This window comes from Labeo rohita, chromosome 8 (assembly GCF_022985175.1).
Source record: "Labeo rohita strain BAU-BD-2019 chromosome 8, IGBB_LRoh.1.0, whole genome shotgun sequence".
NCBI lineage: Eukaryota > Metazoa > Chordata > Actinopteri > Cypriniformes > Cyprinidae > Labeo > Labeo rohita.
In genome coordinates, this window is record NC_066876.1 from 3,388,229 (window position 1) to 3,411,650 (window position 23,422).

Here is a 23,422-nt window from a genome sequence, read left to right on the forward strand (position 1 = left end):
CCCCTCAACCACAAACAACAAAGCACCTCTTAAAGCACAATGTCAAAATATTGCCAATACAAAGAGCCAGATGACCTGAAGTGGATTCATTGTGTTGGCTACTACTGAATTTGCTTCTGCTTTACACTTAACCTTTATAAATGCTCATGTTTATGCTCATGAATGCTCATGAAGCTAGCTGTTTCCTCCTCAGGCACAGAAGACAGATGTGATCAAACAATTAGGAAAATCCTCTTCTGAAAGTTGTCTGTGAGCTGAGAAACCCCCAAAAACAAACCCTGAAAAAGGGGCATTCCACAGAGCCCCAGAGAAAGCCCTCACAAATCAACAGTGGTAAACGGGTGATAATTGCTCTCGTTGCTTCAACAGCTGTACAAGCTGATGTGCTCACGGGAGGAAGAATAGCCCCTTTCAGACAGACTGTCCCGACTACTTTCGCTGCTCGAACTCCCGAAAAAAAACATCCTCAGCCGGTTCATCCAATGGTTTCTCAACAATGTAGTGTCTTTAAAAGCACTTTGAAACCTTTAAAGTGGCTCCTCATCTGCATTCACACTTTCTCTCTTTAAAAAAAAGAGTTGAAAGTCAGGGAACTTTCCAGAGGTCGTGTAATTCAAGACCGCTGGCCTGGGGCTTGTGTCCCAGGTCAAATGCAAGCGTGGCAAAATTGGATTTGTCTTTACCTGCCTCTTCACTCCAATGAAAAGGGTAATTAACAATGTCTGGCCGATTGAAACAATAGTCCTCCGTTGCAACAGATAAGGAGCTCTGGCTTGAGGGGACAGAGAAAGTTCCTCCACTTCAAAGCGGACACTGGACGCTATCGGACACCGACCTGATTGAAAATCCAATTTGGGGCAGGGTGGGGGGACGTGCGCACGACTGAAGACCTGAAACAAAACCAGTTGTGACCCCCCAGATCTGATTAGTTCAAAAAGTCTGTCAAGACAATGAGAAACACGAAGCATGACCTGCTTCAATTGAAAACGGACTTGAGATCTGAGAACGACCCAGCGTTGTAATTGAATCAAGCTTTGTGGACGCCGCAAAACATTTGGGGGGAGGGAGAAGACGCTTGGCATAAATCTCATTATTGGTACTTCGAGAGGGAACCTGGCGCGAACGGTCGATGGGACGGCGGACGACTGCTTTCGGGACAAAAGTGCGCGATGAGGCTGAAAGGTAACGTGAGATATCTCTCCGTTTGCTGCAAAGGAAACAACTTACAAATACTTAAATTATCCTGATGACAGTTAACATTTTGCAGTTGTGGCCCACCAGTAGAGCGATGAGCTCATATGTGTGAGCACTCGAATTCTATCATACCCGAGAGGCGCTTGGGAAAATAAACCCCACTACTGCATACAAACCCGTGGAGGGACAGGAGGGGCCGTATAAAGCCCAGGTGCTCTGTAAAACAATATTTAAAAATTTGGTTTTATACCCTTCGCAGTAAAAACATGTTCCAGAGTATCTCTTTTATTAACATTTGAAATGTTTTATCCAGTGCTTTCATTTTTGATTCCAAACAGATTATTTAGCTGGACCTGAACATCAAACAGAATTTTTGAAAAGATACCAACCATCTTAATTTTAAACACATTCGACTAAATGTTTCTGACATGAAGATGTTTTGTTTTCTTACAGTATGTCCATTCGTGCTTTTTATCTGTCTTTTTTCCCTCTCGGTTTTCTGTTGATCTCTTTTTAAAAACCTGCTAAGGTCACATCAGCTCCTAGACAATTACGAAATCAGGTATTTCACAACATTTTCTTGGACAGTACTATTTGCACTGCTGCTCAATGTAATTGTTTCCTAGTTCCTAAAGGCATAGTTCATCCAAAAATGGAAATTCTGTCATCATTTACTCACTCCCATGTTGTTCAGAAAAAAGGTACAACAGCTGTCACTGGGGCGGTACCTTTTCAAAAAAGTACATTTTGTACCTTTTAGGTACTAATATGTACCTTTTAGCTTCCAATATGAAGCCTTTAGGTACAAATGTGTGCATTTTGAAAAGTCACCACCCCAGTAACAGCTTTTGTGCCTTTTCTGAGGAACTTGAAAGAAGATATTTTAAGAAAAGTCCCAGTGGTTTTCAACCATACGGTGGAAGAAAATGGTAACCAAACTGTTGGGTTTCCAACATTCTTCAAAATATCTCCTTTTGTGTTTGACAGAAGAAACAAAGTTATACAGTTCTACCAACTATGAGGCTGTATGGTTGCCAAGCAACATAATATAGAATGTTTGGTCGCAGACGTGCATTTTTAAACGGGTTCTAAAAACGGCTCATCCAATCAGAATTGAGAATCGGAACTGTCCATTAATAGCGTCAGCGCTAGCTATTTCACTGCCAAACACACACATGCTTACCTACACACTCTTTAAAAACACACACTCGCACACCCTTGACCTTTAGCAGCGGGACTCTTATTTGTCAATGAGTGTGTTTGTAGCCATAGCCTCTTCACCCCTGATCGGGACCAGGCCATGGAAAATTTGATCACATTAGCCACATGTTGCTTCTAATATCATTTCAATAAAAAGGACGTTGCCCTCATAGACATAAAGCAGCGGAGTAAAGTTCAGCGGCCGTTGCCGCTAGCCGCGGAGAGAGCCATGGGGGTCTGCTGCTAATTTCCCGCCCCGAGCTATGTAATCTATGGCAGAGATTAGGGTAAAGCAGTTATTCTTGACTATTTTATTAAGAGGTGCTTTAGGCGCTGGAAGAGGGGCTTTATTGCTTTTCAAACGGCGTGCCATACAATACAAGACAAACATTTGCTGTTATTTCAGCAAACTCGAGTCAGATGTGGCGGCTCTTTTTTTCAGGAGGAACTTGGCATCAAAGAAAAGTCTCTTAAAACAAAAATCTTCCCTTCTGCACAGGTCTCGCCCTGAACTGTGTCCGGTAGATAAATAGGGAGGTGTCAAAAGAACAGGCAGGAGTCCCACACCTAGTTTTAATTAAAAGAGAGAGTGCTGACATGCACAGAGGGAGGGACGATCCCATTCGCAACAGTTACCGTTTCAGCACGTTTTATGTGCGCGTGTGTGCCTTTCCTGGCCTGTAGCAAACACGTTAGGGGTCTCGAACTGGCATAGGCGAGTCAAGTTTATTGTCTTTCTTGTCATTACAATCAAGTGTAACGCAAGAACAAAATATATTACCTCTGAAACCAAGAGAACAGTGACAGACCTAGTCTTTAAATGGCATTCAATGAATGAACAAATGAATAAAGTTTTATCGACTGATTGATTTAATATACATAGCAAATAAGATCAGAAATACACTCAAAAATGTATTAGTTGTGTACAATTATTTAAACAAAAAGATAATAGTTTTGACAGTAAAAATGTTACAGTAATAATGTAAAAATGTTACAGTAAAACCTTGTACATTTTTAAAATATATCCTATAAAATTCTACAATGAAAAATTTAAACTGATATTCCGAGAATTTTCTGTGTGAATTCACATTCAAATTTTTTCAGTTTTTTTTTTTTTCCTTGTTGTTATATTAGTATATAAAATGTTGATATATTAATATATAAATATAGGTAAAACCATATTTTGGTATATTACTTCATTGAATTAGTTTTTATTTTTTTATTTATTTATTTATTCATTCATTCATTCATTCATTCATTCATTTAATATGCATATAAAATAAGATCAGAAATACAACCCAAAATGTAGTGGTGCAGTAAAAAAAAAAAAAAAATAAATAAATAAAACATATTTTTGACAGTAAAAGTAAAAATGTAAAAATGTTACAGTAAAAACATGTGCATTTTTAAAACACATCCAATAAAATTATACAGTAAAAATTGATATTTCCAGAATTTACCATATGGGACATTTGATGGTTTTTCATTTAATTTCATTTTCATTTAGCCTGCTGTTCGATTAATGTACAGAATGTTGTTATATTGAAATATAAATATAGGTAAAACACATACTTTTGTATGTTATTTCACAGAATTTTTATTTATTTATTTATTTTTTACTGTGTATTACTGGAGCTCTTGGTTTGAGGTAAAGATCAAGTCTAACTATTTAGGAGCTTCTGACTAAGTACATATTGAATGATCCTCTAAAATATTTCTGATCAGACCAAAAATATATTATATTGACCTCTCGTGGCACTTCATCTACTGCAATGCATATAAAACGCATAATGCATGTACATAATAATTATTCTCCAAACATTCGAATGCAAATGTCAAGGGAAGATTGCAGCTCTTAACATGTTGTGATATGTGATAACGTAGAATCTGTTGCCTTTTAACAGCAGTCACGGCTGTCTGGAAATGCAATTATCAAAAAATCTGACCCATCAAAGACCAGACCAAAACCTGGTTTAAATTTTTTATCGATTTTCTGTGTAACTAACTCTGCAGCAGGAAAATTAGCCAGATCTTCTGTCTCACACACACACACACACATAGTTGAACTTGATCCACACGCCGTAACTGTAGTAAGTAGCAAGGGCAACCGGTGTGCTCTAAAACAACCTAAACCGGTGACCTCTGACCTCCTGACATTCCAAATATGCCATTCAAACACCGAAGAATAATAAACAAAACCCGGATAATGGACCCCAGGTGGCGTATAGGTGCAGTAAGGGGACAGAGCCATGCCGAAAGCAGTCACAATAAGCAACATCACGATAAATAAATAAATAAATAAATAATTTCAGCTGTCAACAGCATTTAAAATTCAGCACCTCCGACTTCCATTACAACAAAATGTTGCGCCGAATTTCACAATAGCTGAGGAAATGAATCATATAATTGGCTAGAAAAGCAAAAGTCAGTTTGAGTGTGATCCTGTGTTTCTCAGGAGACGTAACACAAAACATTCGTAGGCCCGTCCGAGCTCATCTGACTGCCGCTGCGCACGGCCAACGCCAGATACGCTGAAACCGGAGCGCTTTGTATAGGAATTGTGCCTGGTACTGTGTACATAAGTGTACATTGTGTGTATATATATACAATTATTTTCTCACGCATTATTGGCTCGAAATCCGAATCCGAGCCGTGGCAGCATCGCCTGTTTACATCATTCCCTCCGCAAAGCCGTAACAGTTGCCAGAGTTGTCACAACAACGAAATGTGCAGTGAGACTGTGCGGAATTCCCTAAAAACCTCAAAAGCCTGAAAATAATCTCAATAATGCCAACATCAGGAACTTCAATTTGACTGACAGGCCATCCTCGGGAAGAAAAGGCATTTGTTTCGAATAACTTATTTCCAATTAAAACTTTAATTGACATCTTCAGAAACCTCAGAGACATTTGTGAATGGTCAGCTTAGGAGAGGACAAAAAAACCACACAGGCTGGTATTCTAACCGCTCATAAAACACTACTCCGAAACCGGATCTTCACTTTATGCGAGCTGAAGGATGTGGGCTGAGTCGACGCGGAGAAAAAGACTGAGAGAGAGAAAAAGCAAATATCACAAGTCACAAAGTAGACTTGTGTGAGTCAAAACGCTGCCCTCTACAACCCTCCAAACGCTCTAAATCACACAAATCCACAGAGATATCCACAGAAAAGGCCTCATTGATGAAAAAGAGCAGTCAAAATGGCTTATTTTAGCTGCCTAATTCCTTTTTTTTTTTTCTCTCCCCCTCTTCTTTTTTTTTTTTTTTTTTTTTTGGTAAGGTTTGAACCTCACTCATAATTGCAAATTATAAGTTTTATTCAAATGCTTGATTTAAAAAAAAAAGTTAAAAAAAAGATCAAGACTATTTATTTATTTGTTTATTTATTTATTATTCATTCATTTGCATGCTTTGTAAAATATTTAGTTTAAATAAATAAATACATAAATTAAATGTGACAGCATTTTATATATTAATAGAACAGCAGGTAATAAATAAACAAAACAAACAAAAAAAACATATGTTTTAATATATGAAATGCTGTCACATACATTTATTGATTGACTGATTCATTGATTGATTTACTGATTCATTCATTCATTCATTTATTTTTTGAACTACTTATTTTACAAAGCATGCACATCAATAAATAAATAAACAAATAAACTACTGTATCAAAATATTCACTTATAGCCACTGATTATCAAAAAATAAATAAATAAATAAAATTAAAAATAAAAATAAAATAAAATAAAATAAAATAATAACAAAAAATGGGAAAGTTTTTACAAACCAAATAAAATTCAGTATCAGTATTAGTGGTGTAATATTATATAATATTATATGTTAATATATGTGACCCTGGACCACAAAACCGATCAAAAGTAGCACAGGTATATTTGCTGCAATAGCCAACAATACATTGTATGAGTCAAAATAATAAATTTTCCTTAAAAACATTAGGAAATTAAGTAAAGATCATGTTCCATGAAGATATTTTGTAAATGTCCTACCTTAAATATATCAAAACTTAATTTTTGATTTGTAATATGCATTGCTGAGAACTTCGTTTGGACAACTTTAAAGGTGATTTTCTCAGTATTTTGATTTTTCTGCACCCTCAGATTCCAGATTCTCAAATTTCGGCCAAAAAATAAAATAAAATAAAATAAAATAAAAAACATTGCTTAACAATTTTTGTTTATTGGTTATTGTTAAAATGAGTTTCTCTGTGGAGGAAACGATAGGAAACTGTACGTAAAGTTTCAAACTAGGTGAGCCCGAAAGGGTCAAAAGTTGCCTAAATATTTGTTTGAAAAGGCAGGTGTACTTCCTCCTCAAGCACGTGCGCTACACCTCTGAGCGGACGACTCTGGCCTGCCCTCTGCAGAGTGTCCGAACGGGCCAAACAGAAGCGGGCCTGCGAGCGGACTGCCGTGCGTCTTTGTGTGGGGGAGTTAATGATTATCTCCCGGGTGGACGAGGACTGTGGCGCTCTGCCAGTACAGTGCAGGAACGTCCCTCTTCCCTTTGTAGACGCTTCTAATCTGGTGAAAGCCTCTCCCCTGAGACCATCCCATGATAATGTCATACACACAGAGGGTATAATAGAGCAATTTGTTTACCTTCCAAAGCCTTGATCTCTCTCAATCCTGCCTTTCTCTATCTGTCTTGCTCTTTCACGTGGAGCTCGGCACTGCTGGAGTGGGATGAGAACATATTGATCGGTGCTCGGGATTCAATAGAGCGCCGCAAATTAAACGCAATGGAAAACAAATTTGTTTCGGGATTGTCACTCTGTTGTTGACCTAAAACGTCCGAACTGAGGTCCACTTAAGGGTATAGTTCAGCACAAAATGAGAATGCTTTTATCATTTGCTCAGCCTCATGTTGTTTCAAATGTAAGATTTTTTTTTTTCTAATAAATAAATAAATAAATAACTAAATAAACAAACAAACAAACAACCTGTTCCCTCTCTCTTTTCCTGTATTTCCCTGTCGTTTATCTGCTACCCTATAAAAATAAAAAGCCATTTTGCATATACAGGGTATAGCAACTTTCTATTCTATTCTATTCTATTCTATTCTATTCTATTCTATTCTATTCTATTCTGTATTCTATTCTAAAACAAAACAAAATAAAATAAAATAAAATAAAATAAAATAAAATAAAATAAAATAAAATAAAATAAAATAAAATAAAATAAAATAAAAAAATAAAAAAATAAAAAAAAAAAAAAAAAGTACTTTCCAATAATATTTTTTCCCACCTCATTAAACTTCAAAAATTACTGTCCTACAGAAAATTGCTTTTAAATCTCTTACTATGCCATATTACTATGCCTTTTTTTTTTTTTTTCCTGGAACAGATTGATTGTAGACCTCATTGCTCTGAGCTTATGCACTTCAGTCTCTGAGTGACCTATTAAGATAAGTATCCATTCAAATATAATATAATATAATATAATATAATATAATATAATATAATATAATATAATATAATATAATATAATATAATATAATAATGGTATGCCTAGAGAGGAATTGCTTTTTCCCAAAAATAATAGTTATTGCATTGGACTAAAACTGACTTTGCACATACAGGGTAAAGCAACTTTCAAAACAAAATAAAATAAAATAAAATGAAATAAAATAAAATAAAATAAAATAAAATAAAATAAAATAAAATAAAATAAAATAAAATAAATAAAACTTGCTGACTTTGTACATACAGGTAATAGTAACTTTCTAAAATAAAATAAAATAAAATAGGGCACTTTCCAATGTGTAATTTCCAATAATATTTTTCCCATCTCATTATACTTCAAAAATTCACAAAATTGCGTATAAAGCTCTCACTATGTCATATTACCACCATTTTTTTTTTTTTTTTTTTTTTTTTTTTGAGCAGACTGATCATATACCTCATTGAGCTGAGCTTATGCATTTCATTTTTTGAGTGACCGTGGCCAAAATTATCTGCAAATAACGCTTTATTTGCCTACAATCAATCAGTTATAAAAAGTCAATATATTATTTTACAAATTTCCACATGCAGTGTTTTACTTCCATTAAATATAAACAATACATTTAGCAAAAATGTAGTCAGTTTAATTAGACACCATTTACACAGAAAGCATTCTTGTCATCTGTCTGCAGTATTTTATTTATTTTAATTATTGGTTTATGCATTCATTTTCCATTAAGTATTTTTTTTTTTATTAATCACAGTATGTGTAAAGCTATATTTAATATATATATATGACTGTTACAGGTTCTTTTATGCAGTTTGTGTTCTGCAGAACAGGCGCAAGTGAAGTCATGTGATCCATGACAAATCGAAACAGATCCAACGCGTCAACTAGCGGCAGCGCTAACTGACTAGACAGCGCAACCCCTACCTTTACAGTCTCCAAACCGAACAGCGGCGGACTTGATACATACTCACACCAACTCTCTTCAATCCCATCAACACCGTCGCCCCCACCAGTGCTCATTCCTGTTCCTGCTCTCATCTGCTTTTCAACAAGAGCAGTTTGTCAGGGTCAGAAAGCAATTCAAAACCTCTATTAATGAGTGAGAGAGAGAAAAGTGTGGTACGAGGAGGAGGAGGTGGAGGAGAGGGGTGGGGTGCCTGCCATCAAAGCCGACAAGAAAAGAAGGCCAGGTGGTTGTGGGAATCTCAGCTCTTTTTGCAGAGATGGAATCTTCAGCGTAATTAACAGGCTGGATTCGGGGCCTTCTGAAGCCAGGAGGACAACCCCTCGGAGGGGACAATTTGCACTTTTACAAGAGCCGCTGAGGGACGGCGAGAAAGGAGAGGAAAAGGGAAACTATGGCATCTTTTATCGCCCGGACAAAGCGCCGCATCCTTTCAAAGGCCTGTGCTGGAGCTTCCAGAGCGGAGGAAGAGCGAGTGAAATAAAGAAGAAGAAAAACACAAGAGAGAGAAGGGGGTAGGAGCTGAAGAAGTGGACAGCAGTCGGAAAAGGGGCACCGGTGCCAACATGCGCTTCACAGAGAGAAAAGGGCCGGGGGAAGTAGCCGGGGCGAGGGGGGCCTGACATGCGGCCAACTCGTACACCCTCCCCGAATTCAACAGCTCCTCTCGTGAACATTATTGCACAGAACCAGCAACAGGCCTCTAAACGGACCTAAACTGCAGGCACGCACACGCTTCGCCGCCACCTAATAGATGTGCCATAAAAATTGATTATTAACACACAGATTAAAAACTGCCGCAACCTTGTGGCACACATGTTGATACGCATTATTGTTACTCCTTTAATTGTTTTTCGCAATATTATTATACAACCTGGTAAAATACGAAGTGTAGGTTATACTGATAACAGCACAGAGGAACAATATCATTGGAATCACTTTAAAAAAAAAAAAAAAAATGTAAAAATCAGAATTGATTGCATTAAAAAGCTTGAGCATTTAAATCAACAGTAACTCTCCAAATCCATTGGTCATGTACTCAGAAGTAGCGCAAGTGCTTGACGTACGATTACTGTACGTGATTTTTTGGTTTTGGCAGAATAATCTTTATGCCCTGTTTATATCTGCTGTAGACACAGTGTTATAATAGAATGTTATTGTCTGCTTGTGTGGACACTAGTTATTGATATAGTTATCTTGGTTACGCTTTATTTTACAGTATGTGTACTTACAGTGTACTTACCCAAGATAGTACTTGCAGTATATGGTAACTACATGGATTAAGGTTAGATTTAGGGGTAGGTTTAGGGTAGCGTAACACTTCTTGATTTTCTCAGTTAGCGTAAATCCACGCAGGGTTCAGGGCCTATGTTTTTATCCACATTAATTTTACACTTAGTACAAATATGCCACTTTGTTTCATGTTACAGTGTATACATTTTTCAGTATTTACCTCAAAAGGAAGGAAGTGAACTGTGACAACATGCCCCATAGGTGGGGTACATTGTAACATGTGAGGGGCACGTTGTAACATGACCATATGACAGCTTAAAATGTTATCTGATCTAATATAAAAAAATACACAACAAACTAAAATATTTTGTCAATAAAATAAAATGATTAACTTTTCAAATAAAATAATGGTGTTTTTTTTAAGAATTTAAAAAAAATCAAATTTTGGAGTTTGACAATGAACGCATTGCAACCATGCGTGGGACGGCCCTGATCACAAAAACACAGCTATACAGTATAGTTGAAAACAATGTGCACAAATTAAGAAACACATTCAGACATTCAGAAAAACACTCCCCTCCCCCCCAAACACAGCTCTCATAGAACATGAGACACATAAACCAGCCAAAATGCTTTACATTTCTATATAATATAAATAACGATTTTCCAACATTAAACATTGATTGTGAGTCTTTATTCACCTGTTTCTTGTGGTTTCTTATTAAAATCCATAAAAGTAAATAGTGAAAATTACATTGCTAATGTCATTGAATTGCATAGTTTAATAATAGCGGGGCACATCATAACGCAGTGTTACAACGTTCCCCATCAACACAACTGGAATATAAAACTGGTTAGTGTCTTCTGCCAGTTTGTGAAGCATTAAACTATCTAAACTGATAAATAACAGATTGGGGATTAAAATAATAGCAGATTTGTCTACTTTTAAATTAATCCCAAAAATGTGATGAAACATTTTCTGAAGAAATTTTCTTTCACTATGGTAAAATAAATATTCAGCGAAATCTTTAATTTTGGCGCAATTAATTAATTTCTCTGTATAGTGATGTTATGGCAACTAGTAACTGTAAATTTGGTTACGCTAGCATGTGTGGAAACATTTAAACGACGCGTGGTACAACTAACCCTGCGTTAGTTTGTGCCCCACGCTCCCCTAAGTACTTAGTTACCCAGTTATTGTAATTGTTGTAATAATTACATACGTATGTACACGTGGAAGAAGACTGTAAAGTAAAGTGCTACTGGTGTCTGTATGGTTATCAGACATGTAGACTAACAGACATTTTTGTCAAGTTTGGTACAATTTATAAAATGTTAAGTCTTTTTACTTGTAGCACAGTTTTACTTATAGCAGCAGTTTTCATAACAGAACATCGTTTCCAGTAAAAAGCTACTTTTATACTAAGAGTATCGTTGTAGCGTTATAAAACGTGATGTATTGCATATACAGGCTCATCTAAAATGTCCATTGAGCGTTTAGAAAGTCTGATTCATTTCAAAACGATTCACTGATTCTTATTGAACTCTTCTTTTATGTTTCAAAATACAAAATAATATGACCATATTTAGTTAAATGCTGCTACTGTGTATAAATGATGGTGTTTGGTGTTTAAGGCTTTAAAAGTAAACTACTTTAAATGCTGAGTAGCATGTAGCTTCATGAGTTCAAAGCATTTTTTTTCAGAAGAAAGTGTAACCTTTAAAAGTTTGATGCACAGTCAACTGAAGCTACACTGCCTCTGACTGACAAAAAGCCATATTCAGGTTTCCATTTCATTTGTTAGGACGCGTCAGACTCCAGTGTCAGATGGCTGACAGAGGCGGTGAAATATCCAGGGGTCAGATGCACGGCTGATAACGGCCCCTCAGCCTGACTGCCAGAGATGGGGCGTCTGCCCAGCACAAAATGCCATTTGTTGTCCATCACTCAGACACTGCGAGTTTAGCGCCGGCGCTGCGCTGAAAGGCACATTCACACAAGCTCACACACTGGATGTTTTTGCAATTCAATATTTTCACACACAGCCTCATCATTACGCTGGAACCGGAGCCTCGCTGGAGAGAGCCTGCGCCTTCACGGACAGGCAAATCACAGTTCGAGATTGAAGTTAATAGCCCATCTTGAAATGTTTTGCTGACTCCCTAAAAACCCCTTCTCAGCATTTCACTAACAATCTGACGAGGGCTTTAGTTTTTTTTTTTTTTTTTTTTTTTTCTGTTGACCGAAGGGAAAACACCCATATGCCACACGCTTTAGATCTAGTAGCCTATTGAAAGGTGACAGTAAAAATGAGATTACGCAAATAACTTTTGAAAATACATAAAATGCATCTTAACTAACCCACATTATCTTAATCGTGTTATAATATTAAAAACTGCATAATATTACGTTTTTCAGTGTATAAATGATTTTTAGAAACATTTATTAAACAATAATTTATTTTAGAAGCTTTACATTAGAAATGTACATAAAGTTTCATTGTTCACCTGTTAAAAAAGCAGAAGGTTTAAAAGCAGGATTTTTAGGATAATATATTGAACGATTCTTTATTTTAGGACATTGAATGAAGATTAACGAGCATGAAACTTACATAAAGTGCACGAAAGTGGCCAGGGTCGCTGTGCGTGTGTGTGCCAGTAATGATTTGTTTAGGATGTCGGCCTTAAAGTGGTTAAAGAAAATGGCGGCAGCTTGAGGTTTTATATATTTTTCCAGTAAGCCGCACTGTAGTTAATGAAATTTAACACACCAATAGTGCCGCCTCTCCCTCGAGAGCGCGAGCTTCATAATCAGCGTGCCAACACTCTCGTTTTTTATGAAAACAAATTGCAGCCAGGGAGATGGACTAATTGTGTTGCGACGCAGAGCAAAGAGAAACAACCATTCACGTAATTAAGCCAATTTTCATGGACAAAAATAGTTGAAGGGGCAGTAAGCAAGAGCATTCATCTGGTACACGCCGTACGATCCCACCCCTCGCTCTCGTACAAAGAAAAGTTGAGCATTAAGCAAATATAGGCTGAGAAAGTCACTGGATAATGATGGTTCAATTACAGTGGATCCCAGCATACCGCACCGTCCAATTATGAGCAATGATGACGGGCTGACAGAGGGCTTTGCAAACATGAAAGACGTCTTTATCAAAGCAAATCTAAGCACTCTATCTCTAAAGTACAAAACGACTCTACCACTGCCATTACGGTACGTCATACCATCCTAATGAGACAGAGCTGCCCATCTTCCCCCGTAATGACAAAAGATGGAGGACAGAAGATGAGTTCAAAAGATAAATGTGGAGGCCGGGCCCTTTGAAAATGCGCTCGCTGCAGAAGTTGAAAGTGAGCGGCGAGCAGTAATGCTCGGCTCGAGTGGCCCGCTGGGGAATGACATCCACTCTCTTATCGCCAAAGGATGCAACATCAAGGTCTGGCCAAACAGCCTACGGTAGCTGTGCTGATGCATGGGAACTTCAGCGGGGAATTACGCTTGTGTGTGTGCATGTCCTCGCTGCAAGGGTGACCTGCCACTCTAAACATCCCGAAAACTGCCAAAACCACCACGCTAGCCTGCTTGGATATATAGGAAGTGTGTTGGCTTCCAGAGGAAAATTATGTTGCTGCATGCTACACGGGGGGAAAAATTAGGTTTCATGTGAGGAATTTCCCTCCAAATATCAAAAAACAAATTCATTTCATGGACCCCCACAAATATTACAACCCCTCGTTGTTTTTATATAACTAACGCGGCCGTGAGAAATTCTTCGACTTCTTTGAGCTCAGCTTTTGCTGAATGCGGACCGTCCGTAACCATATTAATTTGGCTCGCCGTTAAAACGCAGCACAGCTGGGTGCCTCGAAATGTTGGATGGAAACTTTCCTGGCGCTCCGTTCTGGGCAGGAGTTACGACACCAAGACGTTTTACGGCCTAAAATTAGCAACTCTGAACACATGATGCAGGGTTAATTATTTCTCACAGTCCTTCCCGGTGGGTGTACAAAGCTACTTTTTCCTTGTACAGTATCGACCAACTCCAGCAACAGAGCCTTCGGAGATCGTAATGTAAAAGAACGTTTCAGTGTGTACATTTTTTTTAGCCAGCAGAGCTGAGACCAGCACTTGTTTGCACTTATACGAGAGAGTACTGTAGGTTGAGCGGTGGGTGCTGATCCCAGATCAGCATTTACTGAATGCATACTTATTCTTGATCATTGCATGTGTTCATGTTGTTAACTGCACATGCAAAACATTTCCCAAGGTTGATCCTGCCACTTCCTAAAACCGTTCACTAGACTAGATTTTATGATTGTCAAAGACTTGCCACTGCTTAAATATAATATACTGTATAAACTTTCCCTTTCATAAATATACATAACAGAGATCTTAGAATGCAGTGTTGCTGTTTACACTGAATAACCTTCAATATGACACTGTCTGACACAGCACTGTGTAAAGGAACACCCCTACAAAAATGTATATAACCTGGCTAACTGGGTCAAAATAACTCATATTTATTCAGCAATGGGTTGCCAAATAACTTTTTTAGAGTGCACGCTTACTGTATTAACATCAAGAATGAATCAATGCATCAATGGACAAATTAATATTATTTGGTCCAATATAATTTTTGTCATTTGTTATTTTTTTTAAATAATAAATATATAATATTTTGCATGCATTTGGATGTATTTTATAGTTATTATAATTACAACATATATTTAAAAATATAATAATTGCAAACAGACTAAATGCTCTATCTTGATACAAAAATTCAGTCTGAGTTTAATTATTCAAAATAAATGAGTACTTCAGTTCAGTGTTCAGTGGCAGCTATAAGACAACACTCCTAGCTAGAAAGAATAATGGGCTACAATTCACTCAAACACCTTAAAAAAACACCAGTGCGTCCGCTTCTACAGCCAAGGAGTTGCAGACAGCCTGGGCTGTAACATGATAAGCACGTCTCTCTCGCAGACATGGCTTTAACAGTTCTGTAATGGCTGTCTTTCCCCTCCTGCACGCTGCACCCTGCTCTGCTCCACAGCATGGGGGCCTGCTCTTATATATCCACTTTTTCTCAAAAAACATGACTTGAGAAACAAATAAAATGCGTTGTGCTGGGAGGAAACGCAGCAAGACACTAAAGTCATCTTTAAGGTATGCACGGGACTTGCCAAAACATGGTCAAAAAAGTGACTTTTCCTACAATTGGGTAAACGAAAAAGGAAAAAGAAAGAAAAAAAGGGTGTGCAGTTCCAGTGAACAGCTGAAACAGTGTTTAGACACACGCGGAAAAGGCCCTCCCACAAACGAGTCACTATGATGTCATAAAGAGGTGCCACAAGCGAACAATAACAGCGCAGTACAGTGCAAAAAAAAAAAAAAACTAAGCAGAATGAATGACGTGTGACAAATGTGAGCAAGGTTGAGTTGAGCTGCCTCACCTTTGGGAAGCACAGGGCGATTCACGCAGCGAGCTGAGCTCAGGTGGGCAGGCGCTTACTCTCGACGGGAAACTGTGCCAGCTCTGCCTGCGTTCCATAAGCCACCCATCAACCTTTCCTCTCGCTCAAGATTGGGGTTAACTAAGCAGGCCGTCTGGTCAAAAGCTGCCCTACAGGCTTCCACCGAGGGCAAATATGTGTATGCATCCATTCTGTGTGCAGTTTTACATGCCAAGATTGTAACATTATCAAACACAAACTGGTTTCATTACGGTTAATGACAGTCAATCCGTCGGTGTTAAAACAAAGCCATGCTCACCTGTATGTGTGTGTGTGTGGTTGTTTTGTGTCACAGAGTCATTAAATGATTTTCTCACAGTCTAACCGATACTTTCGTATGGCTTTTAACAAGAGCTTCTTATCAAAGACAAACTTACATCTCATAGATTATGTGTGAGGAGTTATACGTCTCTCTAATGGCTCACGCACCATTAGTCTGTTCACCAGCTCTCATGTGTAAAAGCATATTGTGCGCATACACATTCGGCTAGCTTAAAGCTAAATGTCAGCCATTTTGCCTGTAAAAGCCCAGTTTTGAGTGCTGACAGGCTGTGTCTTCTAGCAAGACATCACACACAGCTTCCATTGTAGCTTTACAGTGTTATGGCTTGATTTTATTACTTCTGTCAAAACAACTCAGGCTACACAAGAACTTTTTTGATTTGTTATTGCTATTTTATTTCTATGTGCAACTATTTGTTTCTCCTCAAAGACAGCATCATAACGTAAACAGGGGAAATTAAAGCCCACATTTAAGTGAAAGAGGAAAAACATGACAAAAATGCAATGAAATAAAGAACCTGTGTTATAAAAATAAAACAAGTATATTAAACAAGAGTATCAAAAGGTTTCAAATGTGATAAATAAATAAACAAACAAATAAATAAAAACTATCGTACAAAAATATGCATATTTTTACAATGCGGAAGTTTATATCTGTCACTTTACTGTATATTCGAATTAATAATTATGAGTGTTCGGACACAATATTTGTTTCAGTGACGTCATTTACTGTATATATGTATATAATGTCACGGAGCGCATACTCTGTAAATCAGAAAAAAATGTCGTTCAGCACTGTTTTTATGACAGAGCCAGGCCTCGTTTGACTTCATTATTGATTAGACACGCAACCCCAACTGATCTCAGAATAATTAATTGTTTCCAATAATTTCATAAATGCATTACACAAATCGCACGCTCTTATTTTCCATAGGATCACTTGATTCAGATTTAAAATATGGCTATGGTATTAAAATTGCAAAACGGTTGCTAATTGTTCAAATAAACCTACAGAGAGAGAAAGAGAGAGAAGAGGGAGCCTGCATTAGGCGAACGCACGCTTACCTGGCGCCTGAACAAACTGATTTCTCTCTGAAACTCGGCTTAAACTATCGTATGATAATATATCAAAGACAGAGCTTCAGCTAAGTGACTCGGTGGTTATAAATAAGCCACAGAATATTAATTTTCAATCAGAAAGCATTAAACGCTCGTCGAAAAATGAATGAAAGGCCTAACATTATGAATCAAGCTCTTGTAACTACCTGCGTTTATGGCCACTTGATTCGTTCACTAATAGCAGCTGATCCAGCCGCCAGATGGTGGTTAGTGCCTTACTTGCTGCCCACATTAACATTTTATAATACTGTTTAATTAAACACATTTATGGTTATGATATTTGACTGCACTGAGGTATGAGAAATAATTAAAAGCAGAGACCGACGGTGTCTCATAAAAAGGTGATCTTATTTTAAGACGGTCCTCGGTCATACCTGTAATTTGTTTGCTAATGACGAAACGGCAAACTGTTGAGTTGAGCGAATAATAATAATAATAATAATAATAATAATTAAAATAATTATAATAATTATAATAATTATAATAAATTTGCAATATATTGATATTACATTATTTGCGTTTTTAAAATAGTGTCGACATATATTTTCAGGAGAATATAAAAACATATGACGTACAATTTTAAAGAATCATTCTAATTAGTTTTTTTCTATAATAATAATAATTATAATAGTAATAATAATAATAATAATAATAATAATAATAATACACAAATTGTTATACCACTGTATGCTATCGTTTAAATTAATATGAATACAGATAAATATGAAACAATATTGTATCTCCATGCCTTCGTGAGCAGCTGAATTTATTGTGAACTCGGGAACCCGTAGACTTTAATAAACAGCTTAACCAAATGATATCGCAGACAGATTGAATGCAGTCACAAAGTAAATCTGTCGAATATGAATCTGGAAGCACAGAAGACTGATTGTTCAAAGCAACTAGATAAAACAAGTTCTACATGAAATAAGGAAAACAGTAGAATTCGCTCTATCAGTCTTTTTTTTTTTTTTTTTTTTTTTTTTTTTTTTTTTAATGAGCGCTTGTGTTTTAAAGATTGTGATCAGGCCTTTCACACTCTCCAATTCAAAAACGAAACTTTAATCTCTCAGAGGACTACACAATAAATGCCTTTAAATGTAAATAAAAGAAAGTCTGAAGTATATGGTTTGAACCTCAAGAGAGCTGTCGTGTGACCTCCAAAACAAACCCGAATTTATCTTGAATGACCAACAGCAAAACACGACAAACGAGAGGCTGACCTGTTAATAGCGATTCTCTCAAGTCTCGTGTGCTACAGAAGTTGTGAGGTGTGCTTGAGAAAATATCGAGGCCCACTTTTCTGTCCCAAAACAAACTGAGTAGGCTGTACGTTCTCCCGGCAATTTGAATCAACAGGTCACGGGCCCACGCGTGCTTTACTGCATATATGCAGATACTAAAATGTCTTAATATTTTAATACACATGGACGTTGAAACACATAGACTGAGCATTATCAAAACCGCGTACTGTTGCATCTGTTTCACATAGCACTTGTACAAGCTATCTTCGGTTAAATTGAAATTCACTTTGATAAATAATTTTCTTCTGGGAGCCTATATTAAATCAGCGCTTAGCTCGATATTTACTTCGTTGTAAATACGTTGCTAGTAAATGCTTAAATGATTGTGTCGCAGTTTAAAACACGATAACAAAAAAAGAAGCATTTTCAAATGAATCGCACAAGCGATGACTGTATGCCCACATTGCAGTGAATAATCGCATGCAAAAGTTTCACGGGCACTTACTATGATAAAATAGTCGGAGTGCAAAAATCCTACCTATTACAAACAAGTCGGAATACAAATGAAAGGCAAACAAACAATAATCAAAGACATCATGCAGAGTCCAGAGGAGATTTACACACTTTTCCTCGCCTTTGAACGAGTCCAGAAAATAGCTGACTCTATTTTCCTCAATATGACATGTATGCATTATTGATTTGCCATTCGCAGATGAAGCATACCGAGCCGCAACAGACCCCACAGAGGACAAGGATTCCTAAATGCAAGCTCCTAATTTAAGATTATCGCAAGAATTGTCCGTTTTGTTTGATATTCCTTCTTCTATGGCATCCAGCGGACAGGCAGAAAGCTCTGGAGATCTCCACACTCTCTCTGTGCGTCCTGGGGTCCATGAGCAGTGCTAGAGCGCCCACTATTTCAACAAGCAGGAATATGATTTCACAAGACCTGGAACCACTCAATAAAAAAGTTACTATCCCTTTCGACAACTCTTCGCTAACTTTCGTGTAACAATTCTCTACGGTTTCTCGACTTCGCTAAAACAAGAGAGTGCAACCGCACGGCATGGAAACGCGCTCCTGACCATTTCAGCCTAAGCAGCACCATCACAAATACGAAACTTCTGAACAAGCACACCACGGCAGCATCTGGTCTAAAGGGTGGACGCGCGGATCACGGAGAGTTTGAGCGATTTCAATGCAACTGAGAGCTGAAAAACAAACGCACCGGACAAAGACGCGCTCTCAGCAGGAACTGATCAATGAAAATGACACTTTGGTGATGTGCGCCAGGGTTCAAAGTACCGCGCGGCCGCTCGGCAGCGAAAGAAGCGCAAGAAGGACCTACTTTTGGCCAGTTTTCTCGCCCTCGCCTTGGATCTCATCTTGTCGGCTTGTAGATTCCTCGCGTCCTCCTTGAGCTCAGAAGCAGCAGCAGCGCTATCTTCATCTCACGAGCATTGTCAGTTTGGACACCTTCGCACATGCGCACAGGCCATTCAATCTGACACCCTCGTCAGGGCCAAAAAACTTTCCAATGTATTCATCATCATCACTTTTTGTCCTATCGTGTCTCCTTTAGATCACTTATCTCTTTCCCTCCTCCTCCACTCGCTCCGCAACATCTCGGATCGCCCCCCACCTCCCCTTCTTGAGCTCTTGAAGAGGAATAAGTGCTATTTTTCAGGAACCTGCGGAATCCGCTACGACACTGGACACTGGATCCTGGACGGGGTCAAGGTCGCAGCCCTCGTACGCAAGGTGATCACGATCATTTCATACAGCCGAACAATAAGCAACGATTTTAGCGCACGAAAACGTATTGCTTCAAAATATGCAATTATGTCAAGCGGATTCCTTTACTAAAAACTTTATTATTATTATTATTATTATTATTATTATTATTATTATTATTATTATGTAATTATCATTCATTTAGGTCACACGTAGAAAATAAAATTAAATGAATGTTCTCTGGGCATATTACTTGTTTTTAACTCTGTTATTGTATTTTATTGCAAAAGTCTCTGTACCTGACGTGAGAACATTGGTGAGTGCCTTATATTTCTATATAAAAAACTATTAACATTATTAATTTAGGTGAGCTCTATAAATAGGTAAAAGGTGTGTTCAGTTTCAATGTTGCTATTGAGAGCCACCCGAGTCAGCGCAAGCTACACTCCAGACGGCCGGGAGCTCTCGCGTGTGTGCATGTGTGTGTGAGAGCTAGTGTGTGTGTGTGTGTGTGTGTGTGTGTGTGTGTGTGTGTGTCCGTGTGTGTGTGTAAGGCGAAAAGAGTAGAAATACTGTATGTATGAGTGCATGCGTGGGATCCGCACCGAGAAGGTATGCATATAAACTCTCTCTTGAAACAATGCACTTTGGGTCTTAGCTCTAGATTAGATTTTGTACATCAGTATTAGTAGGATATACGAATTCCTGGCAGTTTATGTGCAGGTAAAGCAAGCAGGGAACGGCAAGGCAACCGATTCGCTCACGTAAGTATGATTCTGTTGAATTATTTGTTCTACGTGTAACAAAGCGTATAGACTATTGTGTACATCTAAACTGAAGTCACGTTTGCTTGTGCACAATCATCGCATTTTAACGGTCATTGTAAGTCTGTAGGCGTGCTGTCAGAATCAAGCCTTAGCAGTGCAATATCAGGCTCAACATCCGCGGTTGTTTTCTGCATTTGGCATGCAATATTGGTCCTGCTGGACACAGCAAATGATGGTGAGTTAATATGATGCTGAAAGATAATGGCAGAAATTAGAAGGATTATATTTCTTTCTAACTCACGTAGTATATGCATTTGCATTATTTTATTTTTTGCATTATTAAACACTAAGTAACACATGCTGCTGCAACTCTAATGTAATTGTATTTTATTATTATTATTATTATCATTATTATTATTATTATTAATAATAATAATAATCTATTTTTCTTCGTATTCACAATACGAGCTTAACATCAAGGATATTAACAGTTGTTATTTATAATTTCTCTTTGTAATCAAAAGACCATTCTGCAATAAAACGGATCTCATTTTGTCACCAGATCCCGTGGGAGCACATGGGCTCATGCAGGTGTCTTTCAAGACATTTAAAGCAGCCATTAACAGTAATGCATATCCAGTAACTTTGAGGGTCGCTGTCAGTCTTTTTTCGTTGATATCATTCCCGACCGATGGGCAATTATGTAAGGCTACTTAGTGAATATTATATTAAAGAAGAACGAGCTGTTGCTGTATGAAAAACAACACATGTGATTTATTAACTCAGGCACATAAACATTGTGAAATATGTCTAAAACAATGCTTAGGATATTTAGTTTTTTTCTCAAATAAATGTAACAGGCCGTATGAAGCACGTAACTACACGTTTATGTGCGTAATTATCTTCACTGAGATTGAGAGGGTGGATTGCTGCCTTTTGATTTTGTGCAAACAAACTGCAGAGCTTATTTCATTCAGAAATTAAATAACAATTTCGCACTTTATTTGGCGCATCTACTTTTGGCAAATTAAAGAGGTTAAAATGGATTAACAGAGCGAAATGCTTTAAACACTTAAATGTACAGATACTAAACCTGCCGTTCCCCGCTCTGAAAGAAGAAGTGATCTTGTTACTAAACCTCCCAGTGACAAATGACATTTATTGGTTTATTGATTGAATCCATATTAAACGTTTAATCGGTAAAACCTTCTCTTGTCAAGACACATTCACTAGATATGAAACATATATTGGTATTAAGCCGAATACGTAAAACAGATACAAAAATGTATTTGAGAAAAAGAAGACAGTGAATAAGTTTTACCAGTTACGTGTAAATAATATTTGACTAGGTCTACAAGATATTTATGTACAGGCGTTGATATAGGATATTAAAACTAAATTGTTTAATTAGTATTATTATTAAAACATTTAGCCTAAAATTAATTTGTTTTATTTTAAAGCAAGCAAAGGCGACTTAAAACAGATTTATTGTATGAAACAATGTGCCACTTTTTTTTTCTTTAGTGATAGCTTGTCATTTGCACATTCCTCATAAAATAATTCAAATGAAAATGTCTCTCACGCATTGGGGCTGGAGTTTTTTTCTTTCTTTTTTTTTTCATACGGAGCAACACCTTTGTAAAGGCATTTAAGTGTAATTACACTTGTAAAGAAAAGTGTTGCTCCTCATCACTAGCTCATTGGGGAATAGTTTTCTGCGTCATTTAAACGTCTGCCTTTTTTACGAGCTCCTGGAAACGTGATGGCTATGTAACCACGCATTTGGACTATTTTCTTTCCAGATTGTTGCCATTTTCCTGTGGTTTAGCTCAGGAAGGGAGGGATGCTGGCCCAAACCCCGGAAGAGAGGTGTTCTGCAAACCAGGCCTCAGGAACATCCACCTTGAGAACTGATGTCAGTGACAGAGTTTTTGTCCTCTCAATTAATTTAAGAGGTTTGTCAGCTGAGTATCGAATCAATCACTAGCTTAAATAAATCCATGTGATTTTGAACTTCTTAACCATGTGTATATGTTGGAATATGTCTACAATTGTAAGTGGATTTTTATTAAATTCACAAGTCAAATAAAATTTATACAGGCACCATTGTCTCATTGTCACTGTGTTCGGTTCAATGCATTCTAAAACTATAAAATGTAAAGTGTTTTTAAACTACGTTATATTGTGGGTTAAACGTAAAAAAAAAAAATGTATTCTAACAATTTTTTTTTAATATTTATGCTAATTGTGGTGACCTCTGGGTACAACAGACTGCAACAATTTAAACCGTCATTAATCACCAGTGTTAGGCTACCATTATTATTTTTATTTTTATTATTTTTTAGCAAAAGCTACATTAATTAAATTAACTTTAAACGGCGTACTACTAATTGCTTGCAAATCGTAAAAAACAATACAGTATATAACGAACAGATAAAACATTAATAATAATAATAATAAATAATAATACACTGTTATCAATAAAACAGATTAGATGGAATTAGATGGATAAGATCCCGATCTCTGTTGTTATTGCTATACGTTCGTTGAAAGCAAGTGAAACCAAATCTTTATTCATGGTAGGAAAGGGCTCGGCTTATGTGTTACGCACTGATAGGATCTCACCACACTCAATATGTGAAATGATATCCACCCAGCAGTGGCCACAGTCAGAAAACACGGGGA

The 23,422-nt window shown here is 37.3% G+C and overlaps 1 protein-coding gene across 5 annotated transcripts in view; it reads right to left on the minus strand.

Annotated features, from left to right (window-relative positions):
• Nucleotides 1-19,827, minus strand: part of prdm16 (PR domain containing 16) — a 264,934-nt gene extending 245,107 nt beyond the window's left edge. For all 5 annotated transcript variants that reach the window (XM_051117211.1, XM_051117210.1, XM_051117209.1 and 2 more), the window contains exon 1: nucleotides 19,585-19,827. In XM_051117211.1, coding sequence (XP_050973168.1) covers nucleotides 19,585-19,621 — 37 coding nt within the window. In that variant the 5' untranslated portion in view covers nucleotides 19,622-19,827. The remainder of the gene's footprint in view (nucleotides 1-19,584) is intronic.
• Between the last annotated feature and the right edge of the window lie 3,595 nt (nucleotides 19,828-23,422).